This window comes from Hippichthys cyanospilos, chromosome 14, assembly GCF_059441005.1.
Source record: "Hippichthys cyanospilos isolate Australia breed blue-spotted pipefish chromosome 14, RoL_Hcya_1.0, whole genome shotgun sequence".
Taxonomy (NCBI): domain Eukaryota; kingdom Metazoa; phylum Chordata; class Actinopteri; order Syngnathiformes; family Syngnathidae; genus Hippichthys; species Hippichthys cyanospilos.
Genome location: NC_142382.1, coordinates 19,018,236 through 19,038,764, shown reverse-complemented (window position 1 = coordinate 19,038,764; position 20,529 = coordinate 19,018,236). Strand labels below are relative to the sequence as shown.

The following is a 20,529-nucleotide window of genomic DNA, read 5'->3' as shown; positions in this document are numbered from 1 at the left end:
AATCCCCTTCCATGTTTACGCTAGGTAACTGCGACGCGAGGTTGGACACTCGTACACCACTTTCATATTTTGCTATAATTTCCTTCTTCAATTCAATAGTGGTCCTCACTGTTTTCCTCTTTGCCTTCACCTTACTGTCTTTCTTTGGAGCCATTATTAAGGGCTAGAGCAACACGAAAAAGTTTAAATCCGGGAAGAAATACTCGAACAAACGTCTTACTCCGCTGGCGGTCTGAGTTGAACTGGCGCTTACCCGCTGGCCGAGAAGGGCCGAGGAGCGCGTTGGGGTCGGCTCGGCTCGGCTCGGCTCGGCTCGGCTCGGCTAGTCGAGCACCGAAAATCTGTTTGAGGTCCGATGCATTTTCTACTTGAATTTTTTGGTCGAGCACCGATTTGGTCGAGTATAGAGGCGGTCGAGTACCGAGGTACCACTGTATGTCATTAATCCCGTTTCACGAACTCCCTGTTTTACGAAATTTTCATCTTACGAACGTGGACCGCAGCGTTTTTAATATGCCGGTCAGTGTGTCCGCACTGTTTATTTCGCTTTGCTGCGTCAACAAATTAACTATTCTCGCATGACACGGATACGCCGATATGCTATTGGTCTTATAAAGTCACAGTCATGGTCTCAGTCACGGAGATGCCGATATGCTACACACACACACACACACACACACACACACGCACACCCCCCACCCCCTCCACCCCCCCCCCCCCACACACACACACATATATTTATATATATATATATATATATATATATATATATATATATATATATATATATATATATATATATATACAAAATTTGAGTCCAAATTACAAATCACAGTTTAATATAAGAACATCATTTTAATTTTTTATTATTATTTGAATATGAACAAAATAAAATAACAGAAACATATTAAAATAGAAAACAATTCATTTAAAGAAGGCTTGCATTCACCAAAACAACTGGCGGTCACAATCGATCAATCTTTTTAATATCTCACTATTTTTCTTGACCTCTTCATGCTCTCTTTATCTTTGCTCTGAGATGTACAGTGTATCCACTGGGGTGTTCCCAAAAGTTTTTTAAAAGCAACCAACACAACAGAGGCTATTAGGCCTTTGAAGATACAGTATGCGTTTGCATATTGTTTACCTGCACAAACCTAAATGTAAAACTTGACCACATTTACACCACTTCTACATCAGGGGTGTCACACTCATTTTTATCACAAACCGTTTTGAAGCTACAATTTCCCTCAATGGGTCGATATGATGAGGAAACCAAGTGCATGGCAGGTAAAAAATGTGGAAACAGGTTTAGTGAGGGATCATTCAAACTGACATGATTTGCTTTCGTGGGCCACATAAGATGAGGTTAACACCTGTGTTCTACATCGAAATCACTAATATTTTTTTCTTTGTATATCTGTATGTTCAAGCGTATGTGTGTTTTTGCATCAATTGCATCAAATCCGCATCAAAACTCTTTTTTAATTGATGGTTCCACCATGTAGTTCAGCTGGATATTTCAAGCAGTGGCATTTCTACTTACAAACACCTCTTACAATTTCAGCTTTACAAAACGCCTTTGCCGAAAAATATTGTCTCTAGTAACGAGAGAAAATTCAAGGTCTGAAAGGCGACATTGGTGGCATATAATATGAGGCACGAGACATCAGTGCTAGCTCCAACATGACTGTAATGTAATATATTCTCCCAACCTGTGATGTCGACCATATTCGTTACAATATGTTGTGATGCTTTTTTTTTAAATCATTTATTAACATGCCAGCTTGCCCACAAATAACAATACTTTTTTGCATTGATCTTTACTGTGACTTGCCACTCATTTCGTCCACACTTCCCACCAAAAATTGACACCGTAGAACTAACAAACATCAAATTGACGTTAGCTATAAGCACACATGTAAGATACTACTTTGAGCTGTCGCGTCTGACGTTAGGGTTGTCAGCACATCGTTAGTACTTTGGCAATGACATCAAACAGGAAGGTGGTCAAAATATTCCAAAAACGAAATATTATTGCTCCTGTGAACTTGTAAATTATTCCTGGATCACTGGAAATGTAAAATAAAAACGTACAAATTGAATGTCCTTAAAAGGTGTGTCTTTGCACTAATCACCAACACACCAGTAACAACTCAGGGCAAACAAGTGAATTGCATTCATATTGTCAACTGCTACAATTAAAATGATTTAAGGGTTTAAGATCATTTTTTAAATTATTCTTTACATAATATATTTTCATTATTATGCACTAATGTCATTCTAATATGTATTTGTTACCATTTTTGATGCACTTTTAAAATTTAATAATATTCATCTAATGGGTTTAGCAGCATTTTGGGGGCTTGGAATGGATTATGCTACAATATGTAGAGTATGTAAAAAGTGGCTTTACTTAAGAAAGATGCATGTTACGAAATTACTCAGAGAACATATTAATTTCGTAAGTAGAAGTACCACTGTAAAATGAACTGTTCTTACTTAACAAAGGGTCCTGAATACATTGATTCTCTTTTTATGAGAAAAGCATTATAGGACATCAGGGTTATAGTAAATTTAAAAATGTTTATTCTAACGGTAGTGTGTGGGGCCCAACTTGGTCCTAGGGATGGCAGTGTATAATTGATGAACATCTATACGTAGGTTTGCAAAGGAAGATGTAAAGTCACCTTGATAACCTTAAAACTGAGTGATATTTATACTGTGGGAAGGGAGTGGCATTTCTGGTCTCAAGGTGCCTCAAGGGTTATTTGTTGTCAGATGAAATATACTTGCAAGTGTCCCAAGATAGGCCACTATGACATTTGACCTGTAAAGCTGTGTACAATACAAGATTTTTTTTTTTATGTATTTTTCTAAGTCTCTATATGTTTTCTTTTTCAGATTCAATGGCATGCTCTACATTGACCTATGCAAAAATGGTGACATTGACTTTTGCGAGCTAAATGCTCGCTTTGGGATACGTTCCATTATTGCTGACCCAGTTACCTTTAAATCCAAGAGTAGCTACCTAAGCCTCGCCACCCTACAGGCATACACGTCCATGCACCTCTTCTTCCAGTTCAAAACCACCTCCCCTGATGGCTTCATATTATTCAACTCAGGAGATGGGAGTGATTTTATTGCAGTTGAGCTGGTGAAAGGGTAGGTCTGAAAATGTAAAATGTACTCACCCAGCAAATCTCACAAGATCCAATGCAAAAATAACCTAAACGAATCTGCTTTTGCAAAAGTATATTCCTCAGCTTAGACTGACATGGCCAGAGTTTATAATCAAGGTTGACACATAAATACACTATAAATTTTGCTCTGCGCTGGTTGCCCACCTGTTTGCAATGTTGCTAACATTTGAAGGTTTTTTAACATTGAATCTTGGGTCACCTCAGTCCGATTTCTGTTTTACTCTTCTTCTGCCATTGTGGGTTTAAAAAAGATAAAAAAGTGTCCACGAGTCTGGCTTTGATTTATGCTAACGCTAACGTTAGTTGGTTGAGCAACATGTTTTTTTTTCGTTTGTTTTTTTTTCTTTAACTTTAAATAACTACTAACTACTAACTACTAACTAACTACTTCCACCATTAAAGATGGTGGATCGATATAGCACCGCCTTCCTGCAGTGAGCATCCACTTACGTCACGTTCTACGTGAGGCCTCTAGATGGTGATGGTATGACTCAATTGGCTATTGAAGCTGTTTAACAAAAATATGAGCCCGTACGCAATACGTCATTGCACACTGCACAGAAGCCATCTACTTGTTCAAGCATATGCCCGAGCGCCTCCCAGCCTCCTAGCTAGGCAGCCTGGAAGTCTGTTAGTTATGATAGTTTATTATATCATATATATATATATATATATATATATATATATATATATATATATATATATATATATATATATATATATTATTTAGCAATGAGATTGCTTATACGTCAATCTGTTGACGCACTCTCGTTTGCCCTGTGTTCACCCGGAAAAAGCAAACGAGAGTGCGTCAACACGGACTTAGGCGGCAGAATTACTCTTAATATTATTATTCTTACTTTATCTTATCATTTGACAGAACTATCTTGTTGTTATCTTTTGGTACTTTAATAATATAAGCCCACTTGCCGCCCAAATCGATGTGACGCACTCTCGTTTGCTTGTTCCGGGTGAACACAACAAGCAATTTCATTGGATACCAAGCTGTCAATCAAAGTGCTTTTACAAGCTCTGATTGGCTGGTTTTGTGGCACAAACGGAACGTGTGAGCAGAACTGAGAGCAAACAGGGGACTACTTGAGCGAGCGAGAGCGAGATGTTGAGCAAACGCGATGTTGAGCGAGGGAGGGAGGAGTATCGCGAGCGAGAGCGAGATGTTGAGTGAGAGAGGGCTATCGCAAGCGAGCAAACAGGAATTTTGAGTGAGCAACTTGTTTTTCTGTGTTCAAAATCCATCAAACTCTTATAATTATGCGCTCAATAATTTTTTTTTCCTGCGCTCAAAATCCGTTTTCGCTCGCTCAGTTTTATTTTCTGCGCTCAAATCTTTTTGCTACGGCCCTGGACTAAGCCAGTGATCTCGTTCATGGCTTGTCCTTTGATGACGCAAGTTATGTGAACAGCACGACATGATGAAGTCCAACAACTTTTAAACACATGTGCGGTCCGGTAATGTGCTTTTGGATACTTATCCCGTCATATATGAAGGGATAGATGAGGTGAAAATGTCCTCCAGGACCAATACGGGAGAACGATGCATCTAAGATTGACATGTTTGTAGGAGCCAATTGACAGCATTTGGAATTATTATTGGTTTTGATACCGAAAACAGAGTTAATTTAAATGTCATTTTTTTTATAATGGCCAAGCACTAGAAAGCTATTTGTTTGTTGGTTGTTTTGGCTCACTGCCCAAAGGACATTTATGTTACCGCCCTTTTAAGGCAGGGAGAGAGGTGCATAATACTGGCCCTGTAAGAGCCTTCGGGCCAGCATCACAGGGGCAGTAGAGATTGATTGCGGATTAAAGACCACAGTTTCTTTACCCTAATGTTTGCTTTTTATTTGAAGTATTTTTGTTTGAAGAGCTTTGGAACTACTATGGAAATAAATTTATAGTTGTATTGAATCAAAAAAAGACCTGTGGAAATTTTTATTTAATTTATTGTATTTGAACATGGGCAAGCATACAAGTAAACCAGGCGGCTAGAAGTCTCAACTCGTACAATGTTGCTAAACAAATCACAACTATTGTTGTTTGTTTTCAACAAGATTGTTATTTTTTTTTAATATCTGGAGCAATAATTGTTGTAGACATGAGAGTGTAATGTATATTGTAATTGTCACCATAGAAATAAATGAGCGACACTGTGAAAAAGAAAAAAAATCACACCCACTTTCACCACTTGTTCTTCTATTTGCATATACTCCGACAGCCGTTCTACCTTAAAAGAAGCACATTTCTTTTTTAATTTAGTTTGGTGAGTGGATGTGTCGCTGCTCATTCCTTTCACGAGGAAAAGGGGTTAGCATTTGCGTCTCTTAACTGCAAATCATTGTTGTTAGCTAGCTAACCTGCATGGAGTGTATATGCAAAGAATATTTCAGTCAATGCGATTGGATGACTAGTGTAAGTGAAACTTTTCGTATGATTGCCTGGACACTTGTCACTCGCTGTCACAATGGAAAATGGTACAGAAAACAATATTATTGGTCTAATTAATCAGATAAGATGGCGTCTAATATTATATATTATTTAATATGTTTATATTGCATTTTGTTTTATGCGCAGTATAGCTTTCCTTGTGTGCTGAGAATGTACAAGCAGTGCGTAATTGTGCGCGCGCACAGTTTGGAGGGAACACTGCACCCAGTTATACTAGGCTTCTGGACATCATGGTCAAGAAGACAGACCTCAGAGAGGACCTGTGTTAGAATCTTGTGCATGCCCACAGCAAGGAAAAGGTTACTAGACCATTTCGGGTTGGTATCTCTGTGGCAACCATCCAGAGCATCATAAACAACCACATGAGGTTAAACACTGTTAAGAACCTCGCTGGGGGTGGCAAGAATTGTAAGGTGTTACTCAAAACTGCAAGGAAAGTATGCTGAGAGGTTGATATCAACCTTGAGACCCCAAATAAGGCCCTAATAGAAACACCTGAACAGGCAGTGATGACTATCTCAAGGTCTAGCATTGAGTGGTCCAGGAAGACAACCCTGCTCAAGCAAAAGCACGGTGAGACTTGCCTGGCTTTTACCAGAGGTCACCTCCAGCATGACTCTAGATTTGGGGTTAATTGGGCCTATGAATGCTTAGTAAGTCTGGAAAAAAAAGGAGAAGCTTATGAGACATAAAACACCATCCCTACTAATAAGCATAGTAGTGACTACATAGTTTTATGGGAACGCTTTTCCTCCAGTGGTACAGGGAACCTTGTCAAGGTTGAGGAAAATATAAAGGAAGGAGGATTATAACGCAATTTTGATTCCTTTGTATGTTAAGCACATGTGAAGAAATTGACAATAAACTTGACTTTGACTTTGATAACGGAATCCTTCATAAAAACCTGAGTCTGCTGAGAAACTCCACCTCAGCCTCAACTGGATGGTCCAGATGGACAATCATCCGAAATAAACTGCCAAGGTAGGGAAGAAATGATCAAGGACCATTGTGAATGTATTAAAATGGTCAAGTCAGAGTCCTGACCTGAATCCGATCAGAAATTGAGATGAAACTTGAAGAAGAGAAAGGTGTCTTAAAAACCCACCAACTTGAACCATTTTGAGGCTTTTGCCTATGAACAATGGGCCAATATTCTACAGGAGGAATGCAGAATGCTGGATGACACTCAGAGGAATGGTCAGTGGGTCGTTTTAAAAAACAAAAGCCATGGTATTTGATAATTAATTAAGACATTGGACAAGGATATGAATAATTTTGAACCTAGCATTTTTTGGTTTTCCATCAATAAACTACATGTTAGAATTTGCGTTTCTCAAATTGTTTTGATTCTTTTACTTATTTGTCACATATAACTCATGAGAAGAAACTTGCATAAATGAAAAGGTTTTGTCACGAAAACAAAAGAAATTTCTAGGGTATGAATAATTTTGAGGACAAGTGCATATATAAATATATATAAGAGTTAGAAGATTTATTATGTCATAATTAAGAGTATGATGACTTTTGAAGACATTTGCATTATGGGTGTCGAGGCTAAGCCAATCATCAAAGTCATTGACAGACTTGCAATTGTAAAAACTTGGTCGCCAGTGCCACCGGGTGGTTTTCGGGTATCATCACAAAAATTTCCATTGAGCTACGTTCATGAGTTGCCGTTCAAAGGATCAATGCAAAAATGAGAGATATGCATGATAAAACATATGTCAATATGTCCAAAATTGACAATAGTTCCAATTTGAAATGGCAGTAAGTGAGGCTGACATGGGCTAAATTTGACACCTATAGGGTGTACCTCTTGACCCCTTGTTTGCAAGCATTTAGAATGGATGACAGCGTGGCATAATGAAAGTTGTCATGTTTTGACAATACAATGATCCCCCTACTTCGCTGTTAATGGGGGGTGTCAACCCCCCGCCAAGTCTGAAACCCGCGAAGTAGGGCATCAATTCCTAGATTTCTATGTACGCCCCAATATAGCCGCAGTAACCATAAACATTCCTTTTTTTTTTGTATTTTTGCCTATTTTATTTACTTTCTTCTATTATTTAACACTACATCATCCTTATTAACATTATTGTATATTCATTAAATAACTAATATTACTTAGTTTGTTGCGAATTTGTTCTCAGGACTGGTTATCTACACCAAGACTGCGGTGAAAGAGTACGCAAGTCATCACGTTGAACTTCACATTTATTTTGGCTCATGTATGGTGTATCATGTAGTATCTGTTGAATAATAAATCAACAACAATGTTAAAGTCAGTCAACTAACACATAAACACTTGCCAAACTTTAATCTATCAATTTACTGTATTTTTAGCTGACATTAGCGGGTTAGCAACAACTAACAACAACTACTAACTATAAAGTGCAACCTCTAAACAAACGAACATATAAACAGAATAAACACTCATCGCTTACTAAACACAGGCGGTAGCATGCGTTATCAACATAAATGATAATAAACTATAAATATGAGTTTACGTTGTCATTCACTATGTCACTGTAACAAGCCGAATGACGCACGGAGAACTTAAAATAGGAAACGGAAATGCAACGCGACCCGACAAATTAAAAGCATTCATTTCAAAATAAGATAAAAAACGTCACGACCTCTAACGTTTGAAGAATTCTTAACATAGTTATTAACTAATATTACTTAGTTATTTGAGGAACACAGTACTGTATCATGTACTTTTTGCTTTTTTAAAATGTTTTCCATTTTTGTGCATTTTTTAAATTATTTTTTAGTTTGAAATATGTTTTCATTTTTCCTAGAAAAACCCGCTAAGTACTGAGACTGCAAAGTAGGAGGGATCATTGTATATGCTATATTTTAGCCTCCTAGTGAGTTTTTTGTATGCTTTTCCTTTGATATCATGCATCAAAAACATCAAAAGACCGAGTTGGGTCAAAGTTTCCTCCAGCCGTTAAAGGGAATGAGTGGAGTCACTTTTATGAAGTCAGGTGTAAATGCTCCCAAAGTGGCAGAGCCCGCCCACCAGCTGACATATCCGGCCATGCCATTCCACAAAATTACCAGCACCTGGTATAAGCCGCCTCCATACAGGTTTACGTCAGTCATGAAAATACAGTCCTTGGATGAATCATACTGGCAATTTAATGACTCAGGCAACTCCTGAATATTTAATGTATACTGTATATAGTTTTATTATTTTTTTAAAGGGAAATAATATTTGCATAAGTAATTATGTCGCCATTTGAATGCTCCTTGAAGGTTTATTACCTTCTCGTAGTTGATATCTTCTCAGATGTCTGTATTAGCCAAACATACAACAGAGCAGAGATATGTCACTTCATTTTAATGACGTGTCAAAAGAAAAAATTATGCATTTGCCTTTGTCAGAACATAAATATGAGTTTAATACTGTTAGGGTAACATGCATCTGTGAGAACAGTTAGGAATGTCAAAGTGGCCACCTGACACCTGTGGGACCCAGGTTCTGACCTTCGATGCACAATTGTGACCCAAGATACCAATACTACTCCCTCTGTGCCTTAACACCTCCATCCTTCCATGGTTGCCTTTAAAAGTGTGTATTCATTGTGATAGGTCGAATACAATGTTCAAATTTTGAGTCCCCATTATCACATGACCCCCAAAAAACAGGCCCTTCATCTCAGCAAAGGAGGCTGCATTACGCCTGACAGAATATGATAAACAAGTAGTATTGGTTTAAAATGTTATTTCATTATCTATATTTGATATTGGAGAAAAAACACTATTTTTTTTTCTGAGACATAAGCCTGATTTTGTAAAACCACATCACATATAAATTATAAAATGAAAGTACAGTAAATTATTGTTGTTTTTGTTCCTGTTTTTAACTCAATGTAAGATGAATCTCGGTGTTTCCTTGTAGTTTATTCAACACCCACATGTTAAACCTTTAATATGACAATATTCTTACCAAAATGAAATGTTCTTTCCTACAGCTACATCCATTATGTTTTTGACTTGGGAAATGGACCCAATTTGATCAAAGGAAAAAGTGAACGAGCTCTTCATGACAACCAGTGGCACAATGTGGCGATCACCCGAGATAACAGCAACACCCACACTCTGAAAGTAGACGCTACAGCCACAGTTCAAAGCATAAATGGGGCTAAGAACTTGGACCTAAAAGGTATGTAAAGAAACTGTGATTGCAATGATTTTAGTTAAAATATGCATGACTTTACCAAATATTACATACAAACCTTATGAACTTGGGATGTTGTGTAGAATGCAAATGAATAAAAACTATACAATGATTTGCAAATCTTTTTCTACCTATATTACAGTATAATGCACTAAAATGACAAGTAATGTAATGTTCAAATAATAATAAACTTTATTTTCTTTTGCAAATATCCTCTGATGATGGCTGCAACACGTTCCAGAGAGATTACTGTATTTTTCACTATTAGGTTGCCTTTCCTTTTGACCACACGAGTACCACTTGGAAAAAGAGGACAGTAACTGTTGAAAAGTTGCAGACTGAATTCTTCCCTTTCTTGCTTCAGATGCTCAACACTCTGAGTGTCTATTGTGATATTTTGAGCTTCAGAATGTGCCACACATTTTAAATGGAAGACAAATGTGGGTTGCCACCAGGCCAGTCTAGTACTCACTCTCTTTTACAACAAAGCCTAGTACGCACTCTCTTTTACTACAAAGCTACTCTGTTTTAACATGCAGTTTTACTGAAACAAGCAGAGACGTCTTTGAAAAAGACATAGCTTCGATGGCTGCACATGTAGCTCCAAAACATATATGTAGTGTATCTTTCAGGATTAATGGTGAAATCATAGAGGTGCAAGTTACACATGCCACTGGGGAACTGCTGACCTCACCTTGGGACATCATGAGCTGATGGGGAGAATACTTCAAAGACCTCCTGAATTCTACCAATATGTCTTCCACTAAGGAAGCAAACTTTGGAGCTTTCGAGGTGGGCTCTCCTATCTTCAGGGTTGATATCACCGTTAAAAATCTCCCGAGTTCCTAAAGTCTCTGGATGTTGTGGGGTTCTCCTGGTTGACTTGTCTCTGTAGTAATCGCATTGATATTATTGGGGACAGTGACTCTGGATTGGCAGACTGAGTTGGATGTCTCCCTTTTTTGAGAGGAGGAACCTGAGGGAGTGTTCCTACTGTAGAGGGATCACACCCCTCACTCTTTTCAAGAGTGCTGGCATGGATATCGGGCACAGTGCCTCTGGATTGGCAGTCTGAGTTAGATGTCCCCCTTTTTTGAGAGGAGGGACCAGAGGGTGTGTTCCAACTATAGTTGGGTCACACAACTCAGCTTCTCTAGTTAGGTCTTTTCAAGAGTGCTGGAGAGGATGCTCTGTTAGGATGTATTAATTTTGCATTCTGGAGGAGCAGTGTGGTTTTCATCCTGGCCATGGAACAGTGGACCAGCTGTACACCCTTGGGAGGATCCCTGAAGGTGCATATGAGTTCATCCAACCAGTGCACATGTGCTTTGTGGACTTAGAGAAGTCATTCAACCATGTCTCTCAGGTAGTTGTGTGAGGGTCACCCAACCCCTGATACCGTCTGTTTGGTCCCTGTCTGATTCGTTGTGAGAGTTGGACTAAATACTTCTTCAAATACGCTCTGGTTATACAACATTACAAACTTTGAACATGCCAATCCAATGGCAGGACTTACCAACACCCAAACGTGACTTTTCACAGCATCTTCCTTATTTGGGATGCTTGTACGCATTCGAGTTATCAGACTTGAAGGATCATTCTATGAATTCAAGAGGGATTTCCTGCAAAAAATAATATTTTTCATGAACATTAAGTACAGTGTCTTGTCTTTGTAGAGTATTCAAATGAGTATCTGTGGAAAGGTTTTCCAATTCAGTGTGTTTTAACTTACACCTTTATCTACACCCTTATTCCTATGCCCCATGAACCTTTGTCTTGATTTTGCTAACGACGTGATGTTACTAGTGCTTTGTTTACATGGTATCCATTTGCATGAGTTTATTTTATGTCAAATTATAAACTCAAACATTGGCAGTTGCAACTTAAGAGAAAACATTTAAACCATGTTACCTACTTGTGTTTGGTAGAATTTTTCTTGACATTACTATGTACTCTTTCTTTTTTCACTTTCTGCAGGTGACCTTTTCATTGCTGGATTGGGCCCTGGCATGTATGGAAGTCTGCCTAAACTGGTGGCTTCTAGGGAAGGTTTTCAAGGCTGCTTGGCTTCAGTGGACCTAAACGGGCGTCTGCCAGACCTCATCAGTGATGCCTTGTTTCGTAGTGGACAGATTGAGCGTGGATGTGAAGGTACATGGTCCCTCAGGTCTGAGACCGACTTAAGCTACTACAATATAAACTTCAACTCCAGCTCTGGGAGCTCATTCTATCTGCTAAATGCAAACAATAGCTCGCCAGCCTTGAATCCATACGGATCTCCTTTCATCTTGTTTGCCACACTTGTTGCCTCACTTCAGCACAGCTAAACCAAAGCAAATGTTCAGAAACTTCCTCCAAAAATCTTGTTTTATCAGCCACATTGGCTGCCATCTGACAAGAACATTTCCTAATCACCAATACATGACTAGATCCTTCCAGTCATACACAGAATGAAAAGGTGGTCTACTTTAGTAGATAAATTTGTAAGCTGTATGATTATGTGATGATGTTGACACTAATAATGTCCTCATCCATGTGGAAACACCAAGGTTCTTCAGGTATTAGTCTGACATATGTGCATCAACCTTTAACGGCTACAATTGCTCTTAGTTGATCCACTTTGGCCACTTCTTTAGTTGTCATTAAATAATAGTATCATTGCTATGTCTCTTCTGACATTGAAAATACAAGTGTTGAAATGAATGTTAAAACCATCATAAAGGACATACTAAAGAACAAACTACCAAACCAACTAAATACACTGAGTACTAGTACTTGTCCATCATATTTAGGATAAGACATTTAACTCTTACAGTGCAAAGCATTACCCAAAATATCAAACCCAAGAGTGCCAGCTCAAGCATTTTCACTCATCTTTCAAGGCCGACAGAATATTATGTGTATCTTGATGTACACATGTACATCTTATGAAAGACTGGATTCCATTCTTTGCTTAGCTCTTGCATTTAAAAAAAAAAAGGTATGATTTTACCTTATTCAGTTCTTTACTATCACTGACTGAAAAAGGGTAATTGGAGTGACACTCAGTGATTTTGAACAGTCTGACAAATGTGACTCAGCTTTGGTGAATTTGCCATTAGATGAGATCAAATCTTTTAAATTCCTGCACAAACCGTGCCTTGGCTTTAAAAGCTGTAGATGCACACATCTATCACATAATTATCTGCCACCTTCTCAGTGCTATGTCTCCATTATTTGGTCTATCGTGAGACATACTTTGTGTAATTGTGAGACTATTTAAATGATTGATTTGCGTTTTGCTATTCTCTTGAGGGCCGCTCTTATCCTCATCCTCCTTTCCACAACTCCATGGTTATACACTGCTCTTGTTCTTGGTCAAGCTGGTCACATCTTTCTAGCCTGCAAGAAAAAGGCTGCCATCAGTTAATCAGTTATTAGTTAAGTACTCATTTGTTTTAATATTAAGAGGAGTGCTAGCCATGAGTGTTATCCATTTATTTATGAAAGAAAACATAGTTAACGAGAATTTAGTCACTGGCACACGACGTAGGTGATGAGAATTGGCATGACAACATGATGGAAATTCCCGACTACGTCACTGAAAGTGGAAGGCAAGACGTTTGTTCAATCACACTATAGAAAAACAACTCACATACACCTGGGTGATTTAGTGTTCATTTCATTTCAAATCTCTAATTTTTCTCATATCCTTACTCTGAAATCATAGAGAACAAAAATGTGTAGGCTATTATGATTAGTTTATTTATGCACAAGTGGCAAGTGGGTGATTTAGGTAGTGTTTTTGATTGAAGCATAAAAACACAAAGCAAAATCCAGACATCTTGCAAGGGATACTTGACAAATGACCTTATTGCGACAGTCTGAAATGTATGTTTTATTTTATTTATGACACTTATAAGGTCTTATCTCTGATTAGTCAATATGTTGGTGAAATTTAATTACAAAATTCTGAAGAACGCTCAAATGTAATAATATAATGTACTGCTTCTGTTGTTGGCTATAGTATGGAAAGTGAAATACAGTACTGTGCAAATTATAATTTCCATGTATCGCATAAAAAAGCCAATGCCTTTAATTTGTTTCAACTTCCAGTTTTACTTTTCATTTTAAATTATTATGATAGCTACAACGAAATGGGCTTTTGAAACATTTTGCATGAACAAGAAGATGTCATTGAGGCAAGATGTTTCCATCCTCGTATGCAGTTTGTGCTATTTTTTACGGCTGTTTTTGTCATCCTCTGAAAGCTTCTGGGTCAGCTTCCATATGTTGTTCTTGTTTGCATGTAAATCATTATCTGTACAGTAGTTTTATTTTTTTGCCTGCCACATCATTCATCTGGGCATTGAGTGTATTGTATTTCTCTGTGTTTCCGTGGCTTACAGACTCCCATGTTAGAGAAATCAATGTCTGTTGACAGCAAGTGACAATGTGTACTTGTCTGTAGTCTGTACTCACTATGACAATCTGAATGAGGTTGATGTTTTTTGCTGTGCAACAATAAAGTAATCAATGATTAATTCATTTTATACAATAAAATCTCATCAATCACAATTTTTCGGTCTTGTTTAATGTCAATGGCAATTTACTGTCTCATATTTCTGTGTGCTTGTTTGTACACATTTATTTTCTAAGCCAATGCATCATGATTTGTCATTCAAATTGCATTGTCCTCCACTGGCTAGACTTCACTGCAAGCTTCTGACATATTAAATTTCTTTTTTTGTTTTGTTTTTTTCCAGCCTCCATGCCATTTATGAAAGCCCATTAATGATATTTGATCACGATGTTGTTTCTAATGATTTAGATGGAATGCTGTACAATTGAGCTGAACAAAAGGGATACCATCAAGCAGGGGTTGTTTTATTTTGACTCAGGTACACAACCCTCCAAAAGTATTGCTACTATGTAGCCAATTTATTTTGCTATAAACTTGAAACATTTCTGTTTGACATTATGATGGTGTGAGAAACAAGAGAAAAAGATCAGCTTTTCTTTTCACATGTTGACTTTTTAGTTTCTGACACCCAATTTAGGAGACTGCATTATAATATTTAGTCAAAAATCCTCTGCTTGCATCTGCAGCCTTTTTCAGTCGCTATGTATTTGGGTAAATATATTGTCAGGTAGTTGAAATACAGTGATCCCTCCTACTTCGCGGTCTCACTTCGCATGTTTTTCCAGGAAAAATTAAAAATATTTCAAACTAAAAAATAATTTTAAAAATGTGCAAAAATGGAAAAAAAATGAAAAAAAGCAAAAAAGTACATTATACAGTACTGCATTCATCAAATAACTAAGTAATATTAGTTAATAGCTATGTTAAGAATTCTTCAAGCGTTAGAGTTCGTGACGTTTGCTATCTTATTTTGAAATGAATGCTTTTAATTTGTCGGGTCGCGTTGCATTTCCGTTTCCTATTTTACGTTCTCTGTGCGTCATTCGACTCGTTGAGTGATGTAGTGAATGACAACGTAAGCTCATATTTATAGTTTGTTATCATTTATGTTGATTAAGCACGCTACCGCCTATGTTTAGTAAGCGATGAGTGTTTATTCTGTTTACGTGTTCGTTTGTGTAGAGGTTGCACTTTATAGTTAGTAGTTGTTAGTTGTTGCTAACCCGCTAATGTCGGCTAAAAATACAGTAAATTAATAGATTAAAGTTCGGCAAGTGTTTATATGTTAGTTGACTGACTTAACATTGTTGTTGATTTATTATTCAACAGATACTACATTATACACCGTACATGAGCCAAAATAAATGTGAAGTTCAACGTGATGACTTGCGTACTCTTTCACTGGAGTCTTGGTGCAGATAACCAGTCCTGAGAACAAATTCTCAACAAACTAAGTAATATTAGTTATTTAATAAATATACAATAATGTTAATAAGGATAATGTAATGTTAAATAATAGGAGAAAGGAAATAAAATATGCAAAACACCCCCCCAAAAACATGATTGTTTATGGTTACTGCTGCTATATTGGAGGTGTACATCACAATGCAATCTCAACAGTCTGTTCCTTCTATATATTTTTTTGTTTTCTTAGTTACACTGTCTACACTACTACAGGGCAATTTTAACAACCAGGGCCAACGGAGTCAGTAGTGCTGGCCAATGTATTTATTATCAAGTGGAATGATCAATTTGATTTCAAATTTGGCCAATAAAACCATCCAAGCTTGCTCCCAATGACAGCATCCTCTGATAGGATGGTTCAAGCAACCCATTGCAAAATCTGTCTTTTGCAATGTGTAAATATTATTACATAAGTGCTTCTCAATTGTATTTTGAAAAGTATTATCTATAAAAATTGTATAAGTACACCTAAAACTATTGTTTTTAATGTTGGCAAGGGAAAAAAAGCAATATCAACCAACTTTTCAACAACTTTTACAACATTTATACATGTTAAAGGTTTGTCTGAGCATAAAAAAAAAAACAAGTGCATCAAAGTTCCTGAAGAAAAAGATGTCAATCCTTCTTTCATCAAAATTACACTTCAGATGGCCAAAACAAATCCTTTTTCCCTGGGGTCATTCGCACCCTCCTGGCATCGCCTCATGCCCCGCACTATTTGAGAAACACTGTATTACGTTGACTAAATTGCATAGCTTCTATGATGTATTGAATTTTCCTCATGTTATTTTATTGATTCTGAACTGCTCCAGACAATGACAATCAAATTGTGCTTAATCTGAAGGCCCCCCCCCATCTTTAGGCTTTGCATCGCTTTAATGTTAATCTTTGTCCTTTCAGGTTGTTAATCTTAGACCCTGAATTTTGGTCCACCACTTACATAGGCATTAACTTTTTTTTTTTTTTTTTTAACACACTCACCTATAGCTTTAATCCCTGGGGGATATTGATGTTTTTAATGTGTGGTATCACAGACAAAGCATGCCAATCCATGCCAATAAATAAACAAACAACAATACTAGGAGACGAAAATATTACATAGATTGTCAAAACTTCACGACTTTCAATACACCACGCTGCTGTCCCTTCTAAATGCTTGCCAACGGGAGGTCAAGAGTTTAATTGTCATATGTATAGTATTATTATACCACACAATTAAATTCTTACTCTGTTCACTGCCTGAGCAGCAGACTACATTTCATAATCGAGCCAATAAATAAATAGCAATGAAAAGTTAGCAATAAAAAACAAACTGAAACAATGGTGCTAATATAGTGATCCCCCGTTTTTCGCGGTTAACCATGAAGTGGTGTCACAACCCAAGCCCCCCAACGGACTTTTCATGCACGTGTTTCCTGAATTTTGCAGGTGCCTGATTTTTAATAATGTGACAAGTCCTCAAACAATACATAATTAACACAAATATTATATGCAGCAGAACATAAATTTAATTAAATCTTAAATTATCAAACCTTATACAGTCACAATGCTGTTATTCCTCCCCATCCATTTTGCTCTAGTCTCACCCGTGGCCATATTAGTGTCATTAAAGTGGGTTAAAGTTTGTAAGGTGAGATTTCCAATAGTCCAGTGAAACCTCTTCTTCCTCCCAAGAGCGTATGTGTTTTCTGATTGAGACCAAACTGTTTACCTTGGTCTACATAACAAGCGTCAGTTGGGGCAGGATTAGATTATAACTCCTGCCCTCATAGGTAAATGGTCGAGCCAATCACATGTTTTGCAGGACACTAAAACATGATTTCAAGAGGACGATTGCACTTTATAAGACACGTGATTGGCTCCCGGCGCAACCATCAGCCAATGAGGGCAGGAGTTAGGTTGTTGTACGTTGTCCAAGAGAGTAGCGCCGATCGCAGTCAAAAAACACACAAGGTCTTGGGAGGAGGACGAGTCTTAAATAAGAAAAATAAATTGGAGTTTCAAGTGTAAACTCTCATTGTTATGATGTTTGCTAAACCATTCACAACGTAGACTTCCGAGCGTTGCTATTATGACCGTGTGCCTCCGTGAGACTACAGCCATTTGAACTTTGTTGCTATAAATGGTTTAATAATTTAAGATTTAAGTAAATATGTGTATTGCAGTAGTTGGACACCCAAGCATTGTCCGTGGCAAGTCCGTTGATAGTTACCTCGTCTGACTTGCATGCAGGAAACCTTCATAGCATGTCACTCTGCAATATAGTTTTTTGTGTTTTTTTTTTTTTAAATCTGCAATGCACTGAGGGCGCGATAGGCAAGGCGGGAAATATCAAGGGATCACTGTTTGTCAATATTGGACATATTGAAAACCAGATGTTTTATCATGCATTTCCCCCAATTTTTGCATTAATTATTTCAATGGAAACTAGCGAACGGGGCGCAATAGAAATTTTTGTGTTGACACCCCAAAACTACGGAGTGGCGCTAGTGGCCAACTTCCAATGACTGATGAATGGCTTAATCTGGACTCCCATAATGCAAAAGTCTTCAAAAGTCATAATACTGTAATTATGACAGTCAATAATGAATGACAAAATAATAATAATAATGGCATAATAAATATCCATCCTATTTCAATTACATAAATATACAGCGTTATTTTTGTTGTTATTGCATTTTACCAGTTTTGTACATAAAGGGGCAGTAGGTTCACCTCCCAAACGAATTATATATGAATACTGATGCCACTGAACATTTTAAGGCTTTGAAAGTAAATACAGTGGGTCCCCGTGTTAAGAACTTAATCCGTTCAGCGGCTATGCTCGTAACTCGAATTGCTTGTATGACGGGCAATACAAACCTATGTTAATTAGTGAATGCGTGCAACGCGTGCAAAAACCTTAGGTAAAAACATCACGACTTTATACACATATTAAAAATTTGTAACATAATCTACTGTACAGTTAAATTAAATAACATAAATATACAAAAGAAAAATGACATTTACCTTTGGGGTGACGTGACTTGAGCTGGGTGGAGGCAGAGGGGAGCAGAGACGAACCTGCAGAATTTATTTATTTATTTTCTTAAACGAGAACTTTTCTCAAACTAGAACATATCACCGGCGATTTCCTTCTCTTTAATCCACAATAGAAGAAGCCTCTCCATTTTTTTGTTGACCGAGGTCCGTCCCCTGGCAAAGGAAAGTCTTGCCCTTAAAAGACTTGCTTGCTATCATAGCTTCCTTGTTATTGATATGTACATATTGCCGAGCGGTTACGGCCATACTCATTAGCAAGGTTAACTATGCGTGCGCCTTGTATTTTTTTACTATCTCCTGCTTTCTATTGTCATAATCCTCTTCTTCCTTGAAATTACCGCCACTTGCAATTTTAGAAGTCATGTCTAACAGATAAAGTTTGCAAAGTCTTCACAACACACCGACTAGCTGTGCCATCAAGCTAGATGAAGTCGTTCGGCCAGTAGCATATTGGCATTTCTGTGATTGACGTGACGCCGGCCAATAGCATATCCGCATCTCCGTGACTGATACCGTGACTGTGACCTTAATCGACCAATAGCATATCGGCATCTCCGTGACTGAGACCGTGACTGTGACCTCAATCGACCAATAGCATATCGGCATCTCCGTGACTGAGACCGTGACTGTGACCTTATAAGACCAATAGCATATCTGCGTTTCCGTGACATGCAAGAATAGTAGAATATTTTTGATGATGCAGCAAAGCGAAAAAAAAAGTGCGGACACACTGTGCGTAAGAGGGGGACAAAAAACACCGCGGTCCACGTTCGTAAGATGAAAAGTTCGTAAAACAGGGAGTTCGTAAACCGGGGGCTCACCGTATATATATTTGGCGATGTCATGAATCTTTCCAAGTCATCCCAAGTTGGGTGATAATAAGGCCAGTCAAAGGAAACTGGGAAGGACTGGCAGTGATTCAGGTAATGCCATGCAAGCTATCAATACTCTCTTGGCGATCTCCTGGTTGATAGGGAATGATGTAATGAGCACACCAGATGTATACACTACACATACATTGTGTTTTACAGTAATACTACACCGTACCTACAATTTCATATGTAGCTGTGGATGAAATAATGAGGGCCAGAATACAAAACCTATCCAAAAAAAACCCAAAATGTTGATTTCATTATTGCATGACCTCTGTTTTAGATATTCTAGCATATTGTATCAATCTTTGATATCAGTCCTTCTTTACGTTGTGTTAACGATGCATACTATGTATTTTTGTCTCTCATACGAAAGATAAGTGTTTATTTCATACCTTTTCTTGACCCATTTGCAGAGAGAAGGTTTTGCGTTTTTGCCATTGATATATGAGGCCGTGAGCCTGCCGCCAAATCAATTCACTTGAATGGAGTAATGATAATGATGTATGATGTATAATGATGTACGTTTTTCTCTAAGGCCACCGTCCACTGTACGAACAAACAGGTTGCTACTGAAACTTTATGATCAAAGAAATATACAGATATGGTTGGTGAAAGATAGGACTTGCTCGCTATCTTTTTCCAATTTGCATTGAACTGAATAGACCAGGAAAAGTGCTCATGCCTTGAGAATAAAATAAAAAAAAAAAATTTATATTTGAAAGACATATACATACATATATATATATATATATATATATATATATATATATATATATATATATATATATATATATATATATATATACATACATATATATATATATATATATATATATATATATATATATATATATATATATATTTTGTAAACATCACTTACCGTATTTTAAA

At 37.4% G+C, this 20,529-nt stretch overlaps 1 protein-coding gene across 1 annotated transcript in view; it reads left to right on the top strand.

Moving 5' to 3' along the window:
- Window positions 1-20,529, top strand: part of nrxn3a (neurexin 3a) — a 173,881-nt gene that overhangs the window by 119,147 nt on the left and 34,205 nt on the right. The window contains exons 13-15 of the mRNA XM_088433261.1: window positions 2,905-3,165; window positions 9,650-9,840; window positions 11,833-12,006. Of these exons, the coding sequence (XP_088289387.1) occupies window positions 2,905-3,165; window positions 9,650-9,840; window positions 11,833-12,006 (626 nt within the window). The remainder of the gene's footprint in view (window positions 1-2,904; window positions 3,166-9,649; window positions 9,841-11,832; window positions 12,007-20,529) is intronic.